We start from the raw sequence: 24,427 nt of genomic DNA, 5'->3' as shown, positions 1-24,427 counted from the left end.
CCAATCCAATCATCATGGCAGACAAAATGTTGAACCCATCTTTTGGCCTACCATTATTTACTTACAAGGTGGATACTAAAATAGTAATTGTGTTCAGCTAAATATAGTAAAATATATTCACATGAAACAGAAGCATGCGAAGCCAATTTCCCCAATTGTGTAGAATTCAGCTAAGTAAAGATTTATATCCTAGGACTTCTGGATAAACAGAGCAAATCTAACTAGAAGGACTAAAATTGCCTTTACCACTTATCAGTTCTGAAACCCTATATTATGAAGTTTGATCACAGCACTTGACATAATTTGCAGGCATAAGTCTAACAAAGAAATTTCCCAAGAAACAAAAAAAGAAAATGAGAAAGAAAAGACTGCAAGTATACAGGGTATATCAATACTTAGGCCCCTTAAGCTAATCACAATATATTTTATTAATTAATACTTTTTCTGAAACAATATTACTGTACTTAGGAATGTTCAAATGACTAAGAAGGTGTTTAGAAAAAAAAAGCAAGCAATATGAATATTTAATGTAAATTATATAATAATTATCTATGGCAACAATGTTTTGGTATACCCTGTATATACAATATTTAAATGCCTTGAATTAAAATAATATATATCCATGTTATTTTTAAAGTCCTATGGTTTGATATATTCTCAATTGTTTTCAAGTAGTAACTATTATTACTAGCTCTCTTCATATAACCACATGTATCATTAGATCATTTAATACAGTAACACTTCAAATAATTAGATTGGAAGTATTTAATCAATCATATCTTTTTGTAACTAGATGATTTTGTAAGACTGACATTTTTGGAACCAATGCAGTAAATATCTGAACAGACAGCCTAACTCAAAGATAAAAACTATAATTAAATTCTAGACACCTTTAAACTTTATTTTCTATTTTATTTTAAAATATTTTAAATGTTGAATTCTAATTAGAGCAAAAAATGTTTCCCTATTATTGATGGACAAAGTCTAAAACATGATATCTATTCTCATTTTTGGTCAGCCCATGCCTTGACTAGGCACCTGCTTTGTGATTCTCTGGCCCTTTAATTTTTTTCATGCCTATTTTGAAACATAGCTCATTCCCCTAGGTTTGGTCTACTGGATTTGCACATAGTTATCTTCAAAAGCAACATATAGTGTAATAGTGTTTTATAGTACATACAAATGCATATTAATGTACAAATCAGTGGTGGGGTTCAAATTTTTTTACTACCGGTTCTGTGGGCGTGGCTTGGCTTGGTGGGTGTGGCTTGGTGGGCATGGCAGGGGAAGGATACTATAAAATCTCCATTCCTACCCCACTTTAGGGGAAGGATACTGCAAAATCTCCATTCCCACTCCACCCCTCTAACCTGTTTTCCAGCTCCGTTCTCCTGTGCAGGGCAACAAAAGAAGACCCAGCCGATCAGCTGGGAGTCAGGAGGCAGAGAATAGATGGGGTCAGGGGCAGTCAGAGGTGGTATTCCAAACTACTCAAAATTTCCACTATCGGTTCTCTGAACTACTCAAAATTTCTGCTACCGGTTGTCCAGAACTGGTCAGAACCTGCTGAATACCACCTCTGGTACAAATGGATATCCAGCTAAGCTATAAATGGGAGGGCGCTTTTCATCCTAGCAGAGAGAGAGGAATCTTTGCAAATGGAACTTAACAAGATCAGACACATGATCCTGGCTTTCAAGACCTTATTTGCTAGTGTGAAGAGGACCAAACGTTTTCTTTCTTTTTCTCCTGATGATTAAGATAGGATCAAATAATAGTAATTCTGATGAGTACCACTTGTTAAATGCTTATTTCTACATCTATTCCCCCCATCATTCTTATCAAGACTGATAAATTATCATCATAAGAAAGGGCAACTTCTTTCCCACCATTTAGCTTATCAGTGTTAATCCTATTGGCAAAGAAATAGGTACCTAAAGGTACCTAAAGCTGAACAGTGGAGACCTGAAAGCAACAAGCAGCCTATGAGAAGCGTGAGTGCTCCAGATATGGTGTAGACAACATGTTAATTTTTTACTTTAACGAAGTCTTATTCTTCCAGTATCTGCATATGTTCTTATTAAGATATCTGAGAATATACTCAAGAAATGAATAAAAGATCCGTGCAAATGTCTGCTATGTTCCCGTTCTGTATCTCTGTCTTAGACAAAGTAGGAAAGATTCTTTTATCAATCAAATAAAATTAAATGGTTGTAAATGGATATGACATGGGAGACAGCTATCTCCCATTATTCACCATAGTTGGAAAATGTACCTTCCTCCAGGACTGTTACTATCTTCACTGTCCCACTGTTCCATTTTGCTTCTTGGTACTGGAGGCTGCAACATTTCATCAGCCAGTGGATCTGCATCATTTTCTTCACGTCCTATCCACTCTCCAACTACCCGAGGCCGAACAAGTGAAGTATTAAATGCTGCCGTTTCCTATTAGGGAGAAAATGATTTATTGCTACTTATAGGCAACAATATGGATAAACGTAATAAGCACAAGCAATTCAAAACACAATTGTATTTCATAGAAAGATACAATATTCATAAAGGAATCTGGAAGACACTGGAGCAGGTAAGACTGCAATATAACACTCAACTTAAAGAAAAGTTAACAGCATTTCTAGATAGCTAAAATTACTCTGTCATTGTGTGCCATTAAGTTGGTGTTAATTCTTAGCAATCACATAAATAGATTTACTCTAAGTAGATCTATGCCAACCTGACCCTTTAGGTTTTTCAACAGGTTGCCCATTGTAATTGAGCTCACCCACTTTGTTGCTAATCATCTTCTTTTCTTTCTTGGCAACTTTACCAGCATTATAGGCTTACAACACGTTAAAACTGCATTTCTAGACTAGCTCAAAGAAACTTCTATCCCTAAAGCTCCAAGATTGTGCTTTACATTGGGACTTGTACATTTCCCTTAGAAAATCAAACAGAGATTACCCGATTTTCTTTCTTTTTTTCTTTCCTTTTTTCCTTCCTGCTTCTGCAGTGTTGTACTGTATTTGGATACAAAGCAAGTAAGAGTGTACTTTCCTTCTAGATACTAGCTGCTCCTTACTAAAGATGTGCCTGTATTTGTACTTATTTTTCTGAGTCTGAACACCACTATTGTGCACCATTTCTTTAATGAGCAAGGTAGAATAAGAATACCCATGCTGGATTTGTCTGATGTGGACCCAAATACTATACTACCCACCACTAATGTATGTATCACTAGATTCTGGTTGGTACAGAAAAACATAGCATACAATAAAGCATCATAAAACCATATGAACATAAAGTACAATAGCTTATCCAAATCATAAAGGGATATAAAATAAGAAACAGCGGAAATCCAATTACTATTAAACTTTGGAAGTCAGACTGAATAAAAATTGTTTTTATGGCCCTGCAAAATGTCAGTAATAAGAGGGCCAGTATGCTGCTCCCAAGTGTGGGGCCTGTCTGCTGGTCCAGGTCCCACTTACCAAGGAGGCAGGACCTTGAGCAGGTATTCTCTAGATGACCTGACACAATTATTTTACTAAAGATGATCTGTCACATAGCATTTTAAATGTATTTTATATATACTATCTTGTACAATCTCTAATGAACCTGTCATATTGCTTTTCACAACCATTATCTGAATGATCATTGTTACATGTTGCTGACAGCAAATTTTAAAATAGCACTTTGAATTTCAACAGACTTCTCCAATGTCTTCTAGATGTGATGGGCCTTCAACTTTCAGAAAATTATGCAGATGACTCTTCTCAGACCTGGTGATCCCCAAATTTGTAATGCTATCATGAAATGAATGAAATACTATGAGTTGAAATATACAGTATTTTGAATTGAGAATGTAATCTACCTAAATTAAATTCTGGTAAGAATATTGCCAATATAGTCGCAAACTTCTCAAATTATTTTTATGTGCTTATTTTGTTGTGAGATTTATTAGTTTGATGTAATTTGCTAAACGTAATTCTTACCTTATTGAGTTCATCAGAAATTGCAATACCTATAAATAGAACAAGATTATACTTAATTATAAAGTTAAATAAATAAATAACATATAATTGCTTGTAATTTAATGTCTAGTCAAGGCCTGGTTGAAATGTAAGAATAGAATTCTGTCAAATTATGGCTTTAGACTGTCTGAGAAAATATGCTGGCATATAATGCCTGATTACTCTCACATTATTCCCACAGTCTCTATCTACTTGTGGGAATATCTAACATTTTGAGTTCATTGCAATATTTGGAATTATTAACACATATAATTGATGCTCTCATAAAGTGGTTGCCAATGGGTGGTTTATCTATTTATGAGATGGCTGCCATCATAAGCATAACTAGTTATAACATACTGATTTATTAGAAAGCAATTTAGTTCTGCTGCTTCATGTCTCCCTTCTATCATTCCAAAGGATTTTCTACCATTCTATTTCTTTTCTTTTTTTAAAATGAGTGGGTAGACAATAGGATTTCAGATTGTTCAAAGGAGGTGATTTGCAATCCTTAGAAAAAGGTTAAGCAAAGTGCCTTTATCTGGAAAGAAATACTGCCAGGAACAATTTATGATGCTTCATGCAAGGCTCAAATAAGAGAGGGATACTTTAATTATTCAGAGAGATTCTTCATATGCAAGGTGACTTAATAGACACATCCGCTGCCCAAAACCATTTACCATTTTTATCAAGAATGCCTTCTGTAGTTCTGTTACTGGGGATTAGTGTTTTATGTCCAATTCAATATGAAAAAGTAAATACATTTACCAAGTACATACATTGAACAAAAACACTTTGCTTCCAGTTGTTAATCAATTTTTAATCCTGGAGGGATTAATTTAGCAATGAGAATACATTTCTAATTCTTCAATCTCTGCCTCCAATGTGGGCACTTGCAAGAGGTAGAAAATAGAATAAACTTTTAAGACTTTATTTGTTCAGAAAGCTGAGTAAACACACCACAGTAACCTATTTTTGGTCATTTCTACATATGATTTTCCCCCTAAGCTTTAAATCTTTGTTATTTATCCTTTAAAAGATATCCATTATTCCTTATTTCTCAATTATAAAGTCACCATTTATTCGGGTTACACAGTGTTCTTACACTGATTTCTAGGATCAAGCACTTTGGTTTCATAGATCAGTTTTAGGTTCTGGCTACCAAAGACATGCTAGTTTGCTTCTGCTGGTTCCTCTTTCAGGCATATCCACCAAATCAATCTGCTTGTTATTAATGTACCCTAGACTTATTCTAAATCATTGAACAAATACATTGGGTGTATGTATTAGAAACTATGAAACATAGACCCTTATAACTGTATTTAGTTTGTCTTTATTTAAAATAAATGTTCATTTAATTATTTAAATTAAATATTTATTTTGAAAATATGAGTTCAGAGTGGGATTTCCATGAGTCACAGTTCAAATAACTGATAAGATAGCTTTAATACAGTAAGGAAATAAAGTGCACAATCAATTAAGCTTTCTGTATCAGTATATTATCCCCTGATGTACAATAGAACGCCTATTCAGATGGCACTTCTCTGAAATACATTACAGCATATTTTTCTAGAGGGAAAAAGGAAGAGACCATAAGCACTACAGAGTTCTATAAAGAACACTTAACAATAGTGTCTATCTTTAAAAACTTCTCTTATTAATGTACACTCCCTGCTTTAATAACTGTATTTATATACAGTAGGAACATTTTCCTACTAACAATTAATTTCTATGTTTATGCTTCTTCAACTTTATTTACAAGATTCACATAATGTGTCTCTTAAAATGAAAGAAGTTTTACTTCTGGAAGCCATTTGAGGTTCATTCCCAAGGGACTTACTTTCATCTAAATGCAGGTGAGTTTAATGTAATTCAGGTGATTTTTATCACAGTAGCAGAAAAGATATAAGGGGCTTATTATATTCCCTTCTGCCATGATATTTCAAAGTGCATGTTCCTCAGATGGTATCCCTTTTATTGAGAACAAAAGGCTGATCTTGATGGCCTTATTAAAGACTGGGTGTTCCTAAATCTGTTGAATTAAACATTCTGGTTTAACAGTACAGTTAGGATCATTTTTGTCTTTTCTCTTTCAAACTGATTACAGTCTATGAAGTAAAATGGATCATCAGTATTTGACTGTAATATTACCGTACTTCTAATACATTCATTTTAAAATTGATTTTGTCTGTATCCAAAAATCTGTAATTCAGCAAAAAAAAAAAAAAAATCAACAACATTATATTCTTAGATAATTTATTTGGGTACAACTGTATAGAACAGGGGTGTTAAACTCGATTTCATTGAAGGCCACATCATGGTTGTGTTTGACCTCAGGGGGCCAAATGGGTGTGGCCAGGGGGCCAGTTCAATGTTCTGCAGCCCTCTGCCAGTGAAAATGGAGCCCAGGAGGGCTGGCAGTGGCACTGTGGGCTGGTCCTTTGCTGTTTCCAGGGTGGCCCATCGGGCTGGATCTTAGCAGCCCATTGGCCAGATTTAGCCCGTGGCCTTGAGTTTGAGATCTCTGATATAGGATATCTGTAACAGAAATGTAGGAGGAATGGCAGAATCTGGGAGGAGTCAAAAGAAGAATCATCTCAGAATCTTTACATATCCACAAATGGACCACAATGGTCCAACCTTCTTGAATCCCACAGACCCTTATCTAGAGCCAAAATAGTGCAGTTAGTTCAGTAGATTCCTATGCATAGGCATGAGTAGCAATGAATCAATTTAATTGGAACTTCCTGTGTCTTTCATGCCTGATGATAAATAAAGTTTTAAGTCTTCTTCAAGCATTTAAAAAATATGCCAGCATTTTGCACAAGGACGAGAGTGTGAATAATCATGTTAGCTCAATTGTAACAATGTTCCAATTTCTCTGTGTTTCCAGTGTGCTTCTTCCCTTGCCTTGTATCTATACTCAAAGCACCCCTGAATGAAAAATAGCAGAGCTATTGATTTATTTATAATATGTATGCCTATAGTAAATGAAAAAGGAATCCCTGTAAAGGCTCACATGAGATTCCAGCAAAGACAAAATAAGCTATATAGAATATGCCCCCTATTTTGGTGGGCAAATATATGGATATGGAAAAGAACTGCATTGGTGAAGCTAATTATTACAAACCTATGGCTCTATGTATCATTATGGAATATGGCTCTCTTGGTACACATTCATATGAAAAAGTATTAACACTACACTTGTGGCAATCAAAACATATGGAAGACATAATTGCTACTGTAAAGCAATAACTTAATATGAAAAGTTGAAGATATTTGAAAAATGGTATTATTTTAATTCCTTATTGCAAAAATTCTTGTAACATTATGCTGGCATAGTGCTCTGGAGAAGTTCAAAGAAGTATTAGGATTTAGTTGCCTTTTCAATGTTGAGTTCCAACATGGGTAGTATTAAATCAGAATGTTATTCTGCCATTACTTCTTTAATGAAACAACAAGCTTATTACTTGCAATAATATTGGCACATGCAATTTGATCTCTGTCTGAAAACTGCTCAGTCAGCCTGAATAAACCATATGGATTTTATAAACACGAAACATATTCAGTGCATAATACAAATAAAAATGGAATGAAGTATTGCATTAAAAAGATACTACACTTTAGTAACTGCAACATCAAATTAAATTTAGTTTACTATAAAATGCATTATAGCAAATTTTAGCAATTAAAAATATGCACAAAACTGACAGGACAACAAATATAAAAACGAATACATCCAGAGATACTAGAAATCTATTACAATACACCAATTTATCTTTAAGATTATTTTAATGAAACTCTTGTCAAATGTGTATTGCCTTCACTAAAGTTATTTCTAATCTTTATGTCATAGGAATATGCTTCCTCAGTACATGCCTCACATGTCGATCAACTTACTTTGAGAAAGATTTTCAAGAGCTTTGCCAAGCTTCTTACTTTCTTGAAGGATATGATTTAATTCATCAAAATCATGATGCATTGACTTTGACTTCCAATCCCATTTCAGGTGCCCTACTGATCGTGGCACTAAATAAAATAAAGCACAATTTCAGATTATAAACATCTGGGGAAAATATCTGGCTTCCACCTGTGCTAAACTATCTTCCCAGTGCTCACTTACAGGTTGCTTAGTCAATATTTTAAAACTGAAACTAACGTTTGTAGCTTTGTTTCTATAGAAACTGGTTTTCACATCTTTATGCGCATGCAATCATTTCTAAACATGCTAAATTTAAATAATTAAAACTCAACCTTTCAATTATGTTACAATGAAAATTGAAGTAAGTCTTCTTTTCAGAAAGTCTTCTGCAATGTATTCTGGCGGAAAAAACACTGCAAGAGAGTTCATTTTTTAAGAAACAAGACAGAGGGTGGTATTCAGCAGGTTCTGACCAGTTCTGAAGAACCGGTAGCGGAAATTTTGAGTAGTTCAGAGAACCAGCAAATACCACCTCTGACTGGAGATTTTACAGTATCCTTCCCCTGCCACGCCCACCAAGCGACACCCACAGAACTGGTAGTAAAAAAATTTGAATCCCACCACTGAAACAAGAGCTTTACATACACGGGTGGGCTGCTGGCGAATGACAGGGATTCGGGACAGCCCCTAGCTAAGATTCTGTGCTGTTTGGAGAACCCCCAAATCCCACTCCTGGCTGGCCCTGCCCATCCCACCCCTCCCTTCCTAGGAGTCCTCATACGGCCCATTTTAGATGTAAGTAAGTGCAGGGTATGCACGGAGGCTCGGGGAGGGTGAAAAATGGGAATCCTGAAAGTTTGGGGGACTTGGCCGGAAATGGGCCCGTTTCTGGCTTCCAGAGAACCTTCAGAGCCCAGGGAGGCCATTTTCTCCTTCCCAGAGGCTCAAGGAAAGCCTCCAGATCCCAGGGAGGGCAAAAACGCCTCCCCGGCCGTGGTGCAGGAGGCCAACTAGGCTACGCCCACCATAGCCATGCCCACCCAGCAACCAGGCAGAGAACCCCTTGCTAAAATTTTTGAAGCCCACCCCTGTTTACATATATTAAGAAGCAACTTTTTAAACCATAATGTTTATTTTTATCAGTGAAATCTGAAGTGAAATATTGCAGTGCTCTTGCTAGTTAGATGTCATTTCAAGATTCTCCATGACATTCTCCCCTTTCCCAATTCACTATTGGGATTTTTCCCCCCCAAATCAATAGCATTCTCTAATTACTGAGTGTGTTCAATCCTCATTGACTTGTTTGGGAATTGTTAAGTAAAAGAAAACCAAAACCAGAAATATGTTTTAAAGTAAACGTACAAACAAATAAAATTAGGGTTTATTCCCTAATATTTTGTCTAGGTACATGTAACATTTTTCCGTTGCTGATTTCATCATTGCAGTTTTGTATGTAATAGTTCATAGGTGTTTTCATCATTAAAATATGATGAAATGGGATTTACATGATGTGGGATTACTGGCACAATAGTAGGTTCTTTTTTATTTCAAAATAATAACCCACTTCTCTGGTTGGAAATTACTTTGGCTTTCTTCTTCTTTTCCATTAACTCAGCAAAATAAAAGCCCAATGACCATGAGATATGAATCCATGGGATAGGTCTTCTCCCCCTTTAACGCTTAACTTCAAGGAATTGAGATGACAATGATATAAACTTTAGAAGATCCTGAATGATGAGACGAGCACATCAAGTCTAGTATTCCTGTGACTTATAATAACCAAGCTTTTCTAGAGAAGCTCATAAATATGGACAAGATGGCAATAGATCATATCTACTGTTGCTTTCTGTCTGCTAGCATTTAAATTATGATGCCTGAGATTATAAAGACACTAAAATAGCAATTGACAGCCTAATCCTCCATGAACTTGTTAAATCATTTACATTCTTTTCCCTGATAGCAGAATATTCAACAGTTCAAGAAATATTTCTTCTTATTCCTCCAAAATCTCTCAAATACTTACATTTGTAAATAGGGGAGGGAAACTCTATTTGCATTTTTCATACTACAGTACCCACAAATTTAAGTAGAAGGAATAAAATCTCCTTTCACATGACTTAAGGTGTTTTAAATTACTCCCACAAATAAAAGTAATCATGAGACTGCAAATCTTTTATTGGCAAAGTACGGGATTTCTTTTTCTTTAATTCACAATTTTAAATTAATTCCAGTTCAAGTTTCAACTGCATGAAGTAAAATGCCTTCAACAGCACCAGCTCATTCAGATTTCAATAATCACTATAGTATTTTTACTGAATGCCTAGGAAAACTCATTACTAATATTTTTTAAACTTTTCCTGAATCCTATTATTCAGCATTTATTATAGCCAGCATTGAAGTTGGTTAATTTTCCTGCTATAATTATTAAATTTTTATCTTTTACATCAGGTACAATGCCTCCCAAGTAATATAAGAAGCATAATGTATTAATATCAATAAGGAATTTTAGAGCTTTCCTTGTTTATTATTGTAACTAATGACTATTCTTTTTACATTTTTTTCTATGCATCTACTTCAGTTAGGTCTTTTTATTTCTATAAATACTTATGCTATGAGGTTTTCGATGTGAAAATCATCAGATTATAACTTAGATACATAATGGAGTTAACAAAACCACAAGGTTTTCAAGAACCTACAGTGACATTCTACTTCCAATATAACCATAGGCCAAACAAATATATCCATATTCTCTAAAAGGAAAGTAGAGGCTGACCTCAGTTGGACACTTGATACTTGAAAAAGTACAGTATGTCTATCCAAATGCATTATCTGATACATATCCAAATGAATATGTATAACATGAATCCTGCAGTCTGCATATTGATTAGACAGGCAATAATATTTGAACTGCACTTTGTCACAAGCAATAGCATTGTTTTATTATTTTACATGATTCAGGCCGCTGAAAATCACAAGGTAGGGCAGGAATACATTTATTAAATAAATTTAAAAATTAAGTTTATAGACACCCATACAGAAACATGAAAATCAAAATATCAGTATAGAAACTGGGAGGGGGGAATCACAAACTATATTTAACACTTCCTTACATGATTTAGATTCTGGAGATGGAGGAGAAATGCTGGATACTGCAAGGTCACTTTTTGATTTTTTAGGCTTCTTTGCATTTGTCTTCCAGGGTTTATCATAACTTCTGAAATCTCTTCTGGCTCCCTTATGTTCTGATAGAAAAATGTATTTGCTTAAATTTTTCCAAACATAAAGAAATTATAAGTCCACAAATAAAACTTTAATAATAATTATTATTATATAGAGCTGTTTAATATCATAACATTGCTATGAACAAATATCTTCATTCCACAAAATTATGATTCTCTTTTGATTTTCATTTATGTATGCCTTTGACAGATGTTCATGAAAAAAAAAACTACGTAATCCAAAACTACATTTGCATGATAGCCTTTTCATAATCCAGAATATATTCAAGTAAAGTAAAGAGTAAAGAGACATGAAGGACTCTTTTTGAACATAACCATGTAATCAAATAACCATGTAAATCACTACTTCTTTAAAAAATTTTTATTAAAAAGCCTCTTGGCATTTATATATCTATTCATAGGGTAAAAAAGATACAGTTAGAATGAAATACTGATCTATGTCTTTAGTTCATCACCATTATCAGATGGCCAGGATGGATTGGAAATTTACACCTGGATGTTAGAAGGGTTATTCAAAGAACAATTTCTTTAAGAATACCTATTAATATGTGACGACTTCTGACTTGGATTCCCAAATGAGCAGCATCCAAATTGTATGGTTTCATTGCAACTTAATAACTGATGAATTAATATGAAGATATTAGGCTGAAATAAAGATTACTTGATAAACCCAGGTAAACTTTGAGATAGGTAATTTAATAAATTAAATGTATGCAGATGTAAGTACTTTGAATATACAAAACATGATCTCTAGCCATATAACCTCTAGGCAGATAAATAAGGTCTAATAAAAACATAACAATTCTGATACAACAGTGATCACAAAATTGTGTTCATTTAGAATTCCCCAGTGAATAATTCTTGTTTTATACCTGAAGCTTCACTCTCTGCCCAGAGAGCAGCAGATCCAGACAACGTTCTCTGAATGTGGCTGTGGCTCCCTTGTTTGGATTGAAGATGGTCAATGAGAAATGGAATTGGATGATCAGGAGTCTCTGTTATTAGCTTGGTCATCAGTTCCTTAAAAATATCAAGTGAAGATGTGTCAAATACATGCTCTAAAGTTCATATTGTTTCAGTGGAAGTTTGAAATATAATTAATCTTCTCATTAATCAAACCCTCCTTTAGGCTTTTTTGTGAAAAAAAGCTTAAATATTTGAATGCCTCAAAGTTTATGACAAAATTATGTATTATTGAAACCACCTCAAACAGCACAAAGCTGCCAAAGAAAAACTGAATCAGAAGTGCAAAATTCTGATCCACGTAATTGATTTTCCACCTTAAAATAAAAGCAAAAAACCTAAGAATGCTTCTCCTTTAACCATATGAAAAGTCCGGAAGTTATTTAATTGGCAGAAAAGGCTAGCTAGATTCAGTACATTCTTTGTTTAAATATGGTTTGTTGTGTAAGTTTCACAGAGCAGGAAGTCATAAACCATGGTTTAAAGCCCACTTTGATTAGAATCAAACATTCAACACTACAACCGAGCACTTGGTGTAAATCCAGTAACCATTCAATAACCATTTAATAATTCAACTTGCTTGGTTTATGTATACATTATTTTTATTAAAATCATATACTTTTCTTCATTTGTATATTTTTCAAAATCACTCTACAAAATCTTCAAAGAAATCATTTTTTCTTTAATAGGTACCTGACAACTTCAGCTCCCAGGATAGAAAGGACTTAATTCTTTGCATAAAAGTTAATTATTCCAGATAATTATGTAACCTTCTCCTTTATTGCAACATTTTGTTCACTGGATTTCACCTTGTTGAAACCACTATCTAAATGCTTTTTTTAAAAAAAACCTAATGCTTTGAAAGGATTTTTGCAAATGTGTTTCTCAATTAAAGTGTTTTATTGTTCTCCTTTAGTAATCTTTTCCCTTTATCTTTCAACATCAACAACCTGTAAATAATCAAGAAGGTCCAGCTCATAACTATCAAATCCCTCAAACTGACTTAGTTCAGCTAAGTTATAATGTTTTCTACATATAGAATCTTGTGTCAAGTACGTTTAATTTAAAATATTACCTTTCTTCTTTTTAAAAATGATAGTTTGCTCTGATTTATTTATGGTTTTTATAATTTCACAAGTAATAAAATGAAGCCATGCCTACACAATTATTCTTAGTGAACACATGGTACCCTAATGTTTTTTTTCATTCTTGGAAGAACACTGCAGTAGTTGCTGATTTGTTCAAATGTTCAGATATCTATGGAAGTGAGCATATCGGTGCACATGTTTATGCATACACCCGCCTGTTGTGGCTCTGATTCCCAAACCTGTGCTGTTAGAGGAAGAGGACTCGGAAGATGAGGAGGAGGAACTGGGAATGCCTTCCTCCCCAGGACCTTCCTCTCTGGCAATGCCTTCCTCCCTGATAATGCCTCAGGTTTCATCAGACAACCGAGAGGAACAGCCTGAGATTAATCAGGAGGAAGGCACATAGGAGCAACCCCTGACAGGGAGTCAAAAGGAAGAATGTTGGCTTGATCCTAAGCAGCGTCGTAGGAAGAAACATGAGCAACAACGTAGGAGGTGTGGGAGGGTCAGAGAGTGAGCTGAGTCATTGAGCCACACCCCACAGGGGATAAAAGTGGGTGTGTTGTCGGCTGGAACTTTGTACGGGACAAAGTTTAATCTTGCTTCAGGTTTTCTTTGTGAATGATTTTATGGTCTGCCTTGTAATTTTCTGGAAGTAGCTTTTTACTTGTTACCAGTTTGGACTTGGCAGGCAGAGGGTGTTGGAATGCCAAGGACATTATTAGTTCCAAAGAATTAACTCTGTGAAGTCCGAGCCAGCTTGCCTGCCTGTGTTTGTGTGAGTTTGTACTCTTTCATCTTTTGGAAAGAAGAAAGGTGAGACAGAACACCCGCCCATCAATTTTCCTTCTCTATACTGGGCAAACACTGCATATCCAAAAAGCATAATGTTGTATTATGATTATTACTTTCTTCTACCTGCCTTTCTGTCCTTTATGAAAACAGGAGGAACAGCATCCATCTTTCTTCTCTTGGCTTAAGAAAATTACAATATCTTTTTAAAGGATGGAGTTCTGCCTACCAGAAAGCCCCAAGAGAACACTGCTGTCATGCCCCTGTCGGAATCTGATTCCGAAGGGGAGGCCGAGCAACTGACAGGGAGTGGGAGTGTGGCTCCCGTTGGCTGTGGAAGAAACTGGGAAAGGGCAAAGACCAGGGGACAGATAGAGCAAGGGAGAAGGAATTCAGAGGAAGAACCAGGCCCACCCCGTCTTCATCCTAGGGCATGCAGGGAGGAATGGAGAAGGGAGCAACGTGAGTTGCATGGCTTATGGGGGAGGAAATGGCCCTTCATTAGCTGCAGCTGGGAACACAGTGTTTAAAAAGGGAGTTTGCACACAGCAACTTGTTGGAAGCAAATCGTGAGTTATCTTTTATTGTCGAGGCTTATCTGGGTTCCCGGCATCTTCCCAACTGTGTGTTTTTTGTTGGCCTTTGAAGTTTACAATTACTTATCCTGCCTTGTCCAGTTAATTGCTGCAGCATGGTTTGTGTGGATTTTTATTTACAGTTTATATATACTTGGTTTTCGGACTAAATTTCTTCCACTTAAGACTGTTCTTGGGAGAGTTTTTTCTCTAGCCGAAGGTAACTGGACATTGGGGGCAAAGTTGGAAGTATTAAAGGGACTTTTCTTACTTATGTGACTGTGTTGCCTTTGTGCCACGATCCATTCAGTCATTCAGCTTTGAATGACAATGTATAAGCAACAAGAAAGGAGATAGGAATGGATTGATAAGATAGGGAAAAGAATAGGATAATAGTATTGAACTGAGATGAATATACAAGCAATATCCAGGCAGTTATAATATGCATACCATTGTAACACTTGCAGTACTTCCTAGAAGTGAACACCGAGCCTAGAAACATGGTATTTCATCTGCACTATTCATCCAATTAATTGAAAAGAAAAAGTGATTCAACTGTTTCAGACATGCAACTATTCTTTCATTTCCCTTTCTCCTAATATTGTATTTCCCCCATAATTAAATTGACAGGTAACTTCCTTTCAGCAGGATCTTCAAACAAATGCCTAAACATCCAATGTCTGAAATTGTGCAGTGAAAACAAATGTCTATTACTACAGAAAGTTTTGCTAGCCTGAAGTGTTTCATATCTGACCTTGTAAACCAGGGGTGTCAAACTCGATTTCATTGAAGGGCGCATCAGGATTGTGTTTGATCTCAGGGGGCTGGGGTGGGCGTAGCCAGGGGAGCATGGCTAGCTTGACATCACTCATATCAGGGCGCCTGTGGTAGCCCTAGCACTCTGCCAGCAAAAATGGGCTCCCGATCTCAGTTTTTGGCTGGGATGGCCTCCTGCAAACCTCTGCCAGTAAAAATGGAGCTCAGGAGGGTCGTGCTGGCAGAGGCAATGCGGGTCAGTCCTTCACTGTTTCCAGGATAGCCCTGCGGGGTTTGAACAATATTTGGCATTTCTGATTACCTATTGAGTTCCTCCCAAAGACCTGGGACAGACAGATGCTATTCTTCAATGGTGTTAAATGTATTGTCGCAGGATATAAGCTATTCCAAGAAAAGCTGCTTTTGCAATTGACGGATGATAATTTTGTCAATGCTGATAGTTTTCAAGTGGTGATTTAATTGTTTGGGGAGTTCACCTAAGGTACCTATTATTGTTGGTACCACCTTTGCTTTCTTTTGCCACAGTCACTCTATTTCTATTTGGAGGTCTTTGTATTTTGTGATTGCTCAGGAGAGCAGCCAGGTATTCAAAGCATTTCAGAAAGTTTCATATCTCTAATAAATCAATGTAAAACATGTTAAGAAGTTTCTTTCTCTCTTAGCCTCTAAAACATCCCAGAAATATTTCTACTATCAGCCTCGGGTACATTGGTTTCAGCTTTTTTCTGACCATCTAAAATGCTATTTTTAGACTGAAGAAGAAATGTGAAGATTCTGGCTTCAATGTATTTCTAAAAGCCATTACCTCAGCATCCTGCAGGCACAGAGTTTTGCTCTAAAAAATATTTCTGATGCTTTCAAAGTGCTAAATGAAAGAAAAATTAAAATGCAAATGGTTCAGAATTGAATTTCACATAGAAATAAAACCTCATTAATTCTACAATAAGAAAACCATTATCAGTTCAGGAAAAAACTGCAGTCTTCCCATTAAGTATGTCCTTCAGTTCCATTTTCCTAAAAAAAAAGAAAATGAAACAGGCCCTTTAACAATTCAGCAAATAATAGATACGGACAAAAAGAGACCCTTCATATCTTCTACTCCTAAATGTAAAACTACACTTGGATGAAAAAGTTTAAACATTCCTGGTCAAACTAAATGTTCTAATGTATCACTGCAACATTTAATGTCAACAGTGATACCTAAACTTTTATATACATTATGTGTATAGTTTATATCATAACATTTCATTATTTATATGTGAATTGGTCATTTCAGTGTTGAGATAAAAATACAGGGAGCTATTTTACACTGAATTAGAAAACTGATCACTCTTGATAAATAACTTGGTAGCATCTAGATTTCTTTAGTAGCACTTAAGACTTATATACCACTTCATAGTATTTTATAGTTATGTCTAAATGGTTTACAAAGTCAGGATATGGTTCCCAACAATCTGGGTCCTCATTTTACCAACTTCAGAAGGATGGAAAGCTGAGTCAACCTTGAGCCAGTCAAGATTGAAATCAAGTCTGTGGGCAGAAGTAGCCTGCAATACTGCCTTCTAACCACTATGCCAGCACAGCTACATTACAAATCCCACAATTCTTTGTACTAAATCATGGTAAAGAAGACTAGTGAGAATTAAAAACTAAAACATTTTGGGTAACCAAATTCCTAACTTCTGGTCTACATTTATTTGCAAGCTTTTCTTGCCTATCTGTAACTTCATGTTAATATAACCTTGTTAGACATATAGATCTGGAATCCAGAATCCCACTATTCAGTTAGTATTAATTGACATAATCCCACCATATACTCCTATAATTCAAAATAATGTTATAGTCTTATGGCAAGTTCATTGTGAGGGCATGCAATTTACAGATATATTGCGAATGCTGATGTAGGTCCTATCAACAGGTAGAGAGCCAAGATGAGATTAAATGAGTAAATTTTAAAAAATGTACAGAGAATAATGAGATAAAGAGTTTTATAGCTTAGCTGGCAGTATTTTCACAAGTATCACTGAATTCTTCCACACCCTTGTACCATTATTAAATTAATTTAATATCTGCTTACTCCATCTGGTGATGTTCCCTAATAAGCATTGTTCTGATTGTCCCAGGACTATATTAGTAATAAATCAATGATTGGATAGTAGAAATAAATAAGCCATTGTTCTGCTTTATTTCTGTTTCCTAGACCATATAATCCAACTATATTTTCCTCCTTATTATTTCCAACTTTGGCATTCCAGTCTCCAACCACAAACAATGCAAGGTTGTTCTTCCAATTTCAGATTGAATTTGATTATAAAAACACATCCAACTCCTCTTCGGTCTTAGTGGTTGAAGTATAAACCAGGATAATCGTGATATTAAAGGGTTTTTCATGAAGTCTAATTGATATTATTCATTGCATTGTAACCATGTGTTATCCTTGTTGCATTCTTCTTGACCACGAAAGCAATGCTGTTCTTTCTTGTTTTTTGTGCTCTAGGTAATAGACAAAATGATATTCTGATTGAAAATGTCCAATGTCCAATTTCTTTAATTCACTAATGCCTAAGATTTAACCTGATATTTATTTATTTCATCTTTTACTATGCTGAGTTTTCCCTTGTTTCAATTTTATGTTCTATGTTCCCCCATTACTTCTATTTTAGCTTCATTTTTTTTAGCATGGCAACATCAGCAACTAGAAATCCTGAAGGCTTTCATCAAAACACATCATAAATTCCATTATTACACTGAAAGATATTCAGCTATTCCTCATTAGCATGTTGAGTGCCATCTGACCTGATTGACCTATCATCCAGCACTATATCATCAATCATTTTATGTTGTCCACCTGTGTGGTTTTCTTACTAAAATACAGGAGTGGTTTACCGTTGCCTTTTCCTGAACGGTATAAAACCATACCTTTGCCTACATGATTATGTTCCTCCAATGCCTTTCTATATCACTGTTGCATGGCACTAATCACTCATCCTTCCCAGGAATGCACAACACACACACATACCTACATACACACACACCCCTGCTATGTTGAGGTATAATAGTTGACTCCTTCAAATAGCAAAATCTTTTTTTTAAAACCACAAAATGGTTATTATATTTTGTATAAGGCTAGACTTACCACCTTAAGGATGATATGCACACAAGCTACGCTCCTTTAATAATTCACCAAGTCTAAATTATGACCATTGTCTACTAATGTAGACTATTTTTCCATTCCAACAGAAAAAAAAAACTTATACGCATATTCATGCCAGGCTTCATTACAATGTGCCAATTATAGTACCTTCTAGCATTCATATCTCTCCCTTCGCAAAGTCACACTGAACAACTACAGTGCAATATGGATAATATTCTAAAGCATCATTACAAAAGATGTTTCTCACACCGAAGAGGTTCACAGATATGCACAAATGTTTTCCTTTATTTCTTTAGGTCTCTGGTTTTCTAAGTCCATATTTTCTAACTCCATATTTTCCATTTTTCATGTTAGGGTTACTTTCTAGTTACATTATATTTCCAAGCCCATGTTCAGGTCAAAAATTTAGAGTCAGATTTCAAGGCCAGCCACCAAGGGAGAAATGGTTGGAACTGATGAACTGGCTTGTTCTAAAAAATATCTATAGCAGCCAATGAGCAAGTATAAGAAGGAAATATATCAAATTAGAATTATGAATAAGGAGTATGAGAACATTCTCAGTCAGAACTTCAATGCATGTCAAAGTCTGGGTAAGTGCTGCATACCAGCCAGCTTTAAGGGGGGGCACCTGCTTTTTTTCAAAGTAGGATAGTTTCCAGGCAGAAGAAAGGACCTGATGTTACTCTTCCTGTATATTATTGTCCTTATTTGTCTTTTTCTCATTCATAAAACATTCTATTGTTCAACTTTCTGTGTGTTCTTTGCTTCTTAATACTATAATTGCTGTCCCTAACCTATTGTGGCAAAATACATTACTTAAACCTAAATAGTTTGCCTGAAATAGGTCAAGATCAGTAAACATGGGTATAGGAATATATTTCTTTGTTAGAGCTGTATCCTAGTGTCAATTCAGGAGCTCATGAGGCAAAGATAACACTCCTCTAATTTTTCGCACAATCATCATACATGAGGTATGTTGAGCTGAAAGAAATAATTGATCCAAAGTCCAGTGGGTTTCTAGGCTCAGGTTGACTTTGAACTTAGTTGAAAGAACCCCAACTGATTTAAACAAACAAAAGAGAGTAGAAAAATGGTTTTCAAACCATTTCTTCAAGTCTATAAATGCAAAAGACTCATAAAGAAAGAGACAATAAACTATTGTGGTCATTTTTAGTATTTATTCCTTGAGTAGTAATCCCAAATGCACCTGCAGCAAAAGAACTACTCAAGGAAAGAATTATGGCTCTGAGAGAAAGCATCAGACAGTTATATAACTTAATTAAACCTACATAAACATTAAAACCGATGAACAAGCAGTTTGCCTAAGTTTCATCATTAATCAAATCTTGGATGAGAGAATTAGATTCATAATATGTCATCTAAAGCAATCAAGACACATGTATTTTGCCTGGACACTCATGTATATCAGGCACCATTAGGATACTTCAGGTTGGATACTAAAAGGTACTTTCTCAGGTGCCTCCAGCAGTCGATGCCAATGGCTAGAAAAGATGCAGCTGCTTTAAAGAGTGTAACCAGTTTCCACCCCACTCACACACAACATGAAAGCACATTTTTAGAATAGGCCATTTCACTTTTCTGAAACACTATATAACCCTAGTCACTATTATCTTCAGCCCAAATTTTCCTCCCCTAACAACCAGTATATATGTTAGTCACTGACAATTTCTCAAAGCTTCCAATTACTTTCTTAGCACCGATTTAGCTCTATTATTTATTTTTCAGAGATATTTCTGCTCATTATTCCAAGCCCTTAAAACATATAGACCTATATGAAATTCTCATATTTCCTTCAATGTTAGTCAGTAGCTGTTTTGCTCTTTCACAGAATATTTGAGGTTACTTTTTTGACTAATTATTTCCTAAGTGGAATTGTCAAGATTTCTGTATAATCCATGAACCACAATCAGAAACTATGAAGAATTTTTATCACGTTATTGTGCTAGCTAGACAAAAGTTCGATTTCAATTATATGTTTTCTGGACTGCAATAAATAAAAAGAGAATTAAAAAGCATGCATATGTCATTCTTTTCTCCTAACGTACAAAGTCTTTGATAGCATGATTTTTTTTGTTTTTTGTTTGCAAATAAGCAGTTGTAACAAAAATAAGCAGCCGGAGGAAAAACCAGCTACTTAAATCTTTTTTGGAATAGGTCAATCAAACTGGAACATGTTTTAGAGCAGTGTTCCCCAAAATGCTGGCCCTAGTAGTGCTGGGGGGAGTCACTCTGTAGAATGCAAAACGTGGTGCTCATGGGTTATTGGTGGCCTATGGGCAGGGCATTTGCACCCCAAGGTCTTCTGTACTAGTTGTTGGTTATCAATTCAGGAAGAAGCAGAAGGCTTCAGGTTGCTCTGGTACTCATTTCATTTGTGGGATGATGTAATGACACACATATTACTTCCTCATTTATATCCCCCTGCTTGCCCAAGCAACTAAAGGATACTTTCTTTTCAGTATTTTCTCACAGAACCACATAGACCAGTGGTTCTCAACTTTTTCTTCACCCTCTTTAAATACCTTTTGTGGACAATGATCCTGGACCCCACGTCTTAACTCAACCATAAGATTTCTTCAAGCCTTTGCAGATCCTCTGTGACAACATCATGGCCCCCTAGGGGTCCACGGACCACAGATTAAGAACCACTGACAAAGACAATGGGCCAATACAAGGTTTAAATTATTTGCAGCCTGATGTTGACATATACTCCAGGTGGTTTTTCTGATTCTTTGCAAGAAGGTCAACAGAAAAAAATAATCAAAGGAGGATTTTGATGGCAACAGAACTAGATATGCATAAATGACAGCTCAACTGTATTTTTTCAAATGTCAAACAGATGAAGCAAGTATGTCCAGGATGGTATCTTTAGGCAAAGGAGTGGGGCAAAAAGAACTTCAAAGCAGACAAAGTGTATATTGTGTATACTGTGAAGGGGGTATGAATGGGAGAGTAAGAGTTGGGAAAAAAGAAAAAGTACAAAGCAAGTCAAGTCATACAGTAAAGAAGGAATGTACATGTTAATAGGTGAGAGGGCATAATAAATGAAAAACAAGAAAACTGATGACCACCAGGCATTACATCTTCGCAGTGACACAGGTTATACCTACTCTACCGGAATGGAAGCAGAGGTTTACTTCAAGTCAAATAAACTGTCAAAGAAGAAAAGCAAGCATTAGCTAATTATTTAAAAGATAGCCAAGGATTGATGCAAATTAAAACTTGGAACTTAATGTACAGGGAACAAAACATGAATATTGAAATAATGTAATAAAAACAGGAACGGAACACTGGCAAGGACTGCATGGCCAATTTCTACAAAAGATCAAAGTAAAAGTGGATAAAGAAAAAAAATCTGACCATGGCTTACAACTGGAACATTAAATAAAGTAACCAAAGAATTTGGCTGCTTAAGAGGAAGCTATTCAAACTAGTATAACCAAATCCAGAACTTTAAAAAAAAGTCATCAAATGATTAAAAATGCAAACTGTACAAAGAGACAGAAGAAATGTAGATCACACACTCAACTCATGCAAGTAGATTGAATCAACAGCTATCAACTATAACATAAAAGTCATCAAAATTATTCATTAGAACGTTTGTAAGAATTATAATGTGCCAATAATGAGAAACTGGTGAGAATATATAGTTGAAAAAGTAGTTGAAAATGAAGATATTCAAATATGGTTAGATTTCTTGATACAAATTGATAAATGTCTTGGCACATAAATGTCAGATTAAACTGATGAAAAGAAGAAAGTGTGGATATTTGATGTGGCAATACTAACAGATAGCAGAATAGAAGGCAAAGAATTGGAGAAGACCACAGAGTTACCCTGTTGGTGAGATGGGCAATAAATAAATAAATTAAAATAAATAAATTAAATTAAAGTAAATAAATAAATAAATAACAAAATATCAAGATCTGAAACCCAAAAGTGAAATATTATGACATAAACCAGGCAGCGGATCCCAGTACTTATTGGTACACTGGGTACCATGCAAAAAGCCTTTGGCAATACTTATAACATTTGCACACTGACAAAATTTCTTCTGTCAATTACAGAAGGCCACGCTGCTTGGATTTGCACGTATAGCACGCCGACACATTGCAATATCCTAGGTTCTTGGGAAGAATTCAATGCAAATGGAGGCTAACGCCAGCTGAAAAACTGGCAGCTATGACTTCACATTGTTTTCTATGTAATAATACTTACCAAGAAACATAGGTGGTCATGAAATGTTACAAATACATCAGATAGCTGAAGAAGAAACAAAGGCATTGGAAGAACATCTGAAGGACAGTGAAAAAGATGCAATGAAATTAGTACACCATGAACGTTTGCTGAATATGGATGAGACCAAACTAGCCTATTAAAAAAAACCCAATTAAGAACAGAAATAAGATATTGCAAAGGCAAAGTATTACATGGCTGATACGTCCACACAAAAAAAGCAGGCAAAGCAGAAGACCAGAAGACCTGGCAATGGCTAAGAGCAGGAAAGTTGAAGAAAGAGACAGAGGGGCCAATTCTGGCTGCACAAGACCAAGCTTTAAGAATAAATGCATACAAAGCCAGAATTGAGATGACAGTAACAACAAATGGTGCCTCTGCAAAGTAGCTGAAGAAACAGCATCTACTTAACTGCTGCAAAAGGTTCACACAAATTGACTATGAACAACAGCATGAAGAACTGCAAGAAATACTGCTTACCTGCAAGGAAGAACTGGGAAGACCATAAAATAGACAAAGTAATAGAAAATTAAGGAGCTAAAGTGTTCTGGGACTTTAATATTCAAACAGGCTAGCACCTGCTTCATAACACATCAGACTTAACAAATATCAACAAGAAAGCCAAAAAAAGTCTGAATAATAGGACATGACGGTACCTGGAGACAGCAGAAGAGAAAGAATGGCAGAAAAATCACAAAATAGATAGACCTGCAAATAGAAGTTGAAAAACTGCAAGAAAGAAACCAAAGATAGTACCAATAGTGTTAAGTACTTTGGGTGTAATTCCAAAACACACTTGCACACCATTGGCATTGGCAAAAGTTACCATCAGACAGCTGTACTTGGGGACAGCATATCCTGTGAAGCATATCCTTCAATGCCACCCAAAAACATCTGTCTATTCCTATACCTGGGAAGGGCTTAATAGGTGGATAAAAATGCCAAGTCCATTCTAACTATCTGGCTGACTGTGCAAATAATAATAATAATAATAATAATAATAATAATAATAATAATAATAATAATAATAATAATAGCAACAACTATTATTATTTATTAAATTTGTATTCTGCCTCACAGGGACTGTGGACAGCTCACAACAATAAAAACTATTACTATAAAAATCAATAAACCATAAAAAATAAATACAAAGCTAGAAAATCAGCATTACCACTGCTGCTTTAGGCATTCCTAAAATGCCTGAGCAGATTGTTAGTAATGTGATTTATTATTATCAATTATACAGAACTGCACTTCGGAGATTTTCTGCCTATACTGCCCAAATAATTTGACCAATCTGAGTTATTAATGCCTGAGCACTGGGGAGAGCACATGCATAAAAGAAAGGGGTGGGGGGTTGTAGGATGTACAAAAGACATTTAAATAAAGAATAATGCTAAAATTTAAGCAAGACTTATGTGTCTCTCTGCCAGAGAAAGCTTGCAGTACTATTGCTGGATTCCTTGTGGGAGAAGCTTCATTGTCTGGAGACACCAAGAGAGTCGTAAAAGTGAGAACATCAGAAACTGTATGACAGGAAAAACCGAATTAGGTGGCAGAAATATTACTACTTCCCTTCTGTACTGTTTTTAACAGGGCAGGGCTATGAGAGCATGTCACCGATCTGATTCGAGTGGAAAGGGAAAGAAGCAG

General features: G+C 35.5%; 1 protein-coding gene across 2 annotated transcripts in view; it reads right to left on the bottom strand.

Annotated features, from left to right (window-relative positions):
- The window catches only part of C3H8orf34 (chromosome 3 C8orf34 homolog), a 73,329-nt gene that overhangs the window by 47,895 nt on the left and 1,007 nt on the right, over window positions 1–24,427 (bottom strand). For both annotated transcript variants that reach the window (XM_087931344.1, XM_026706114.2), the window contains exons 2-6: window positions 12,041–12,188; window positions 11,040–11,171; window positions 7,908–8,036; window positions 3,990–4,018; window positions 2,276–2,445 (exon numbers count right to left, since the gene is read on the bottom strand). In XM_087931344.1, coding sequence (XP_087787470.1) covers window positions 2,276–2,445; window positions 3,990–4,018; window positions 7,908–8,036; window positions 11,040–11,171; window positions 12,041–12,188 — 608 coding nt within the window. The remainder of the gene's footprint in view (window positions 1–2,275; window positions 2,446–3,989; window positions 4,019–7,907; window positions 8,037–11,039; window positions 11,172–12,040; window positions 12,189–24,427) is intronic.

Source organism: Pseudonaja textilis, chromosome 3 (genome assembly GCF_049901715.1).
Source record: "Pseudonaja textilis isolate UNSWEBS1 chromosome 3, rPseTex1.2, whole genome shotgun sequence".
Taxonomy (NCBI): Eukaryota; Metazoa; Chordata; class Lepidosauria; order Squamata; family Elapidae; genus Pseudonaja; species Pseudonaja textilis.
This window is presented reverse-complemented; position numbering and strand designations above follow the sequence as displayed.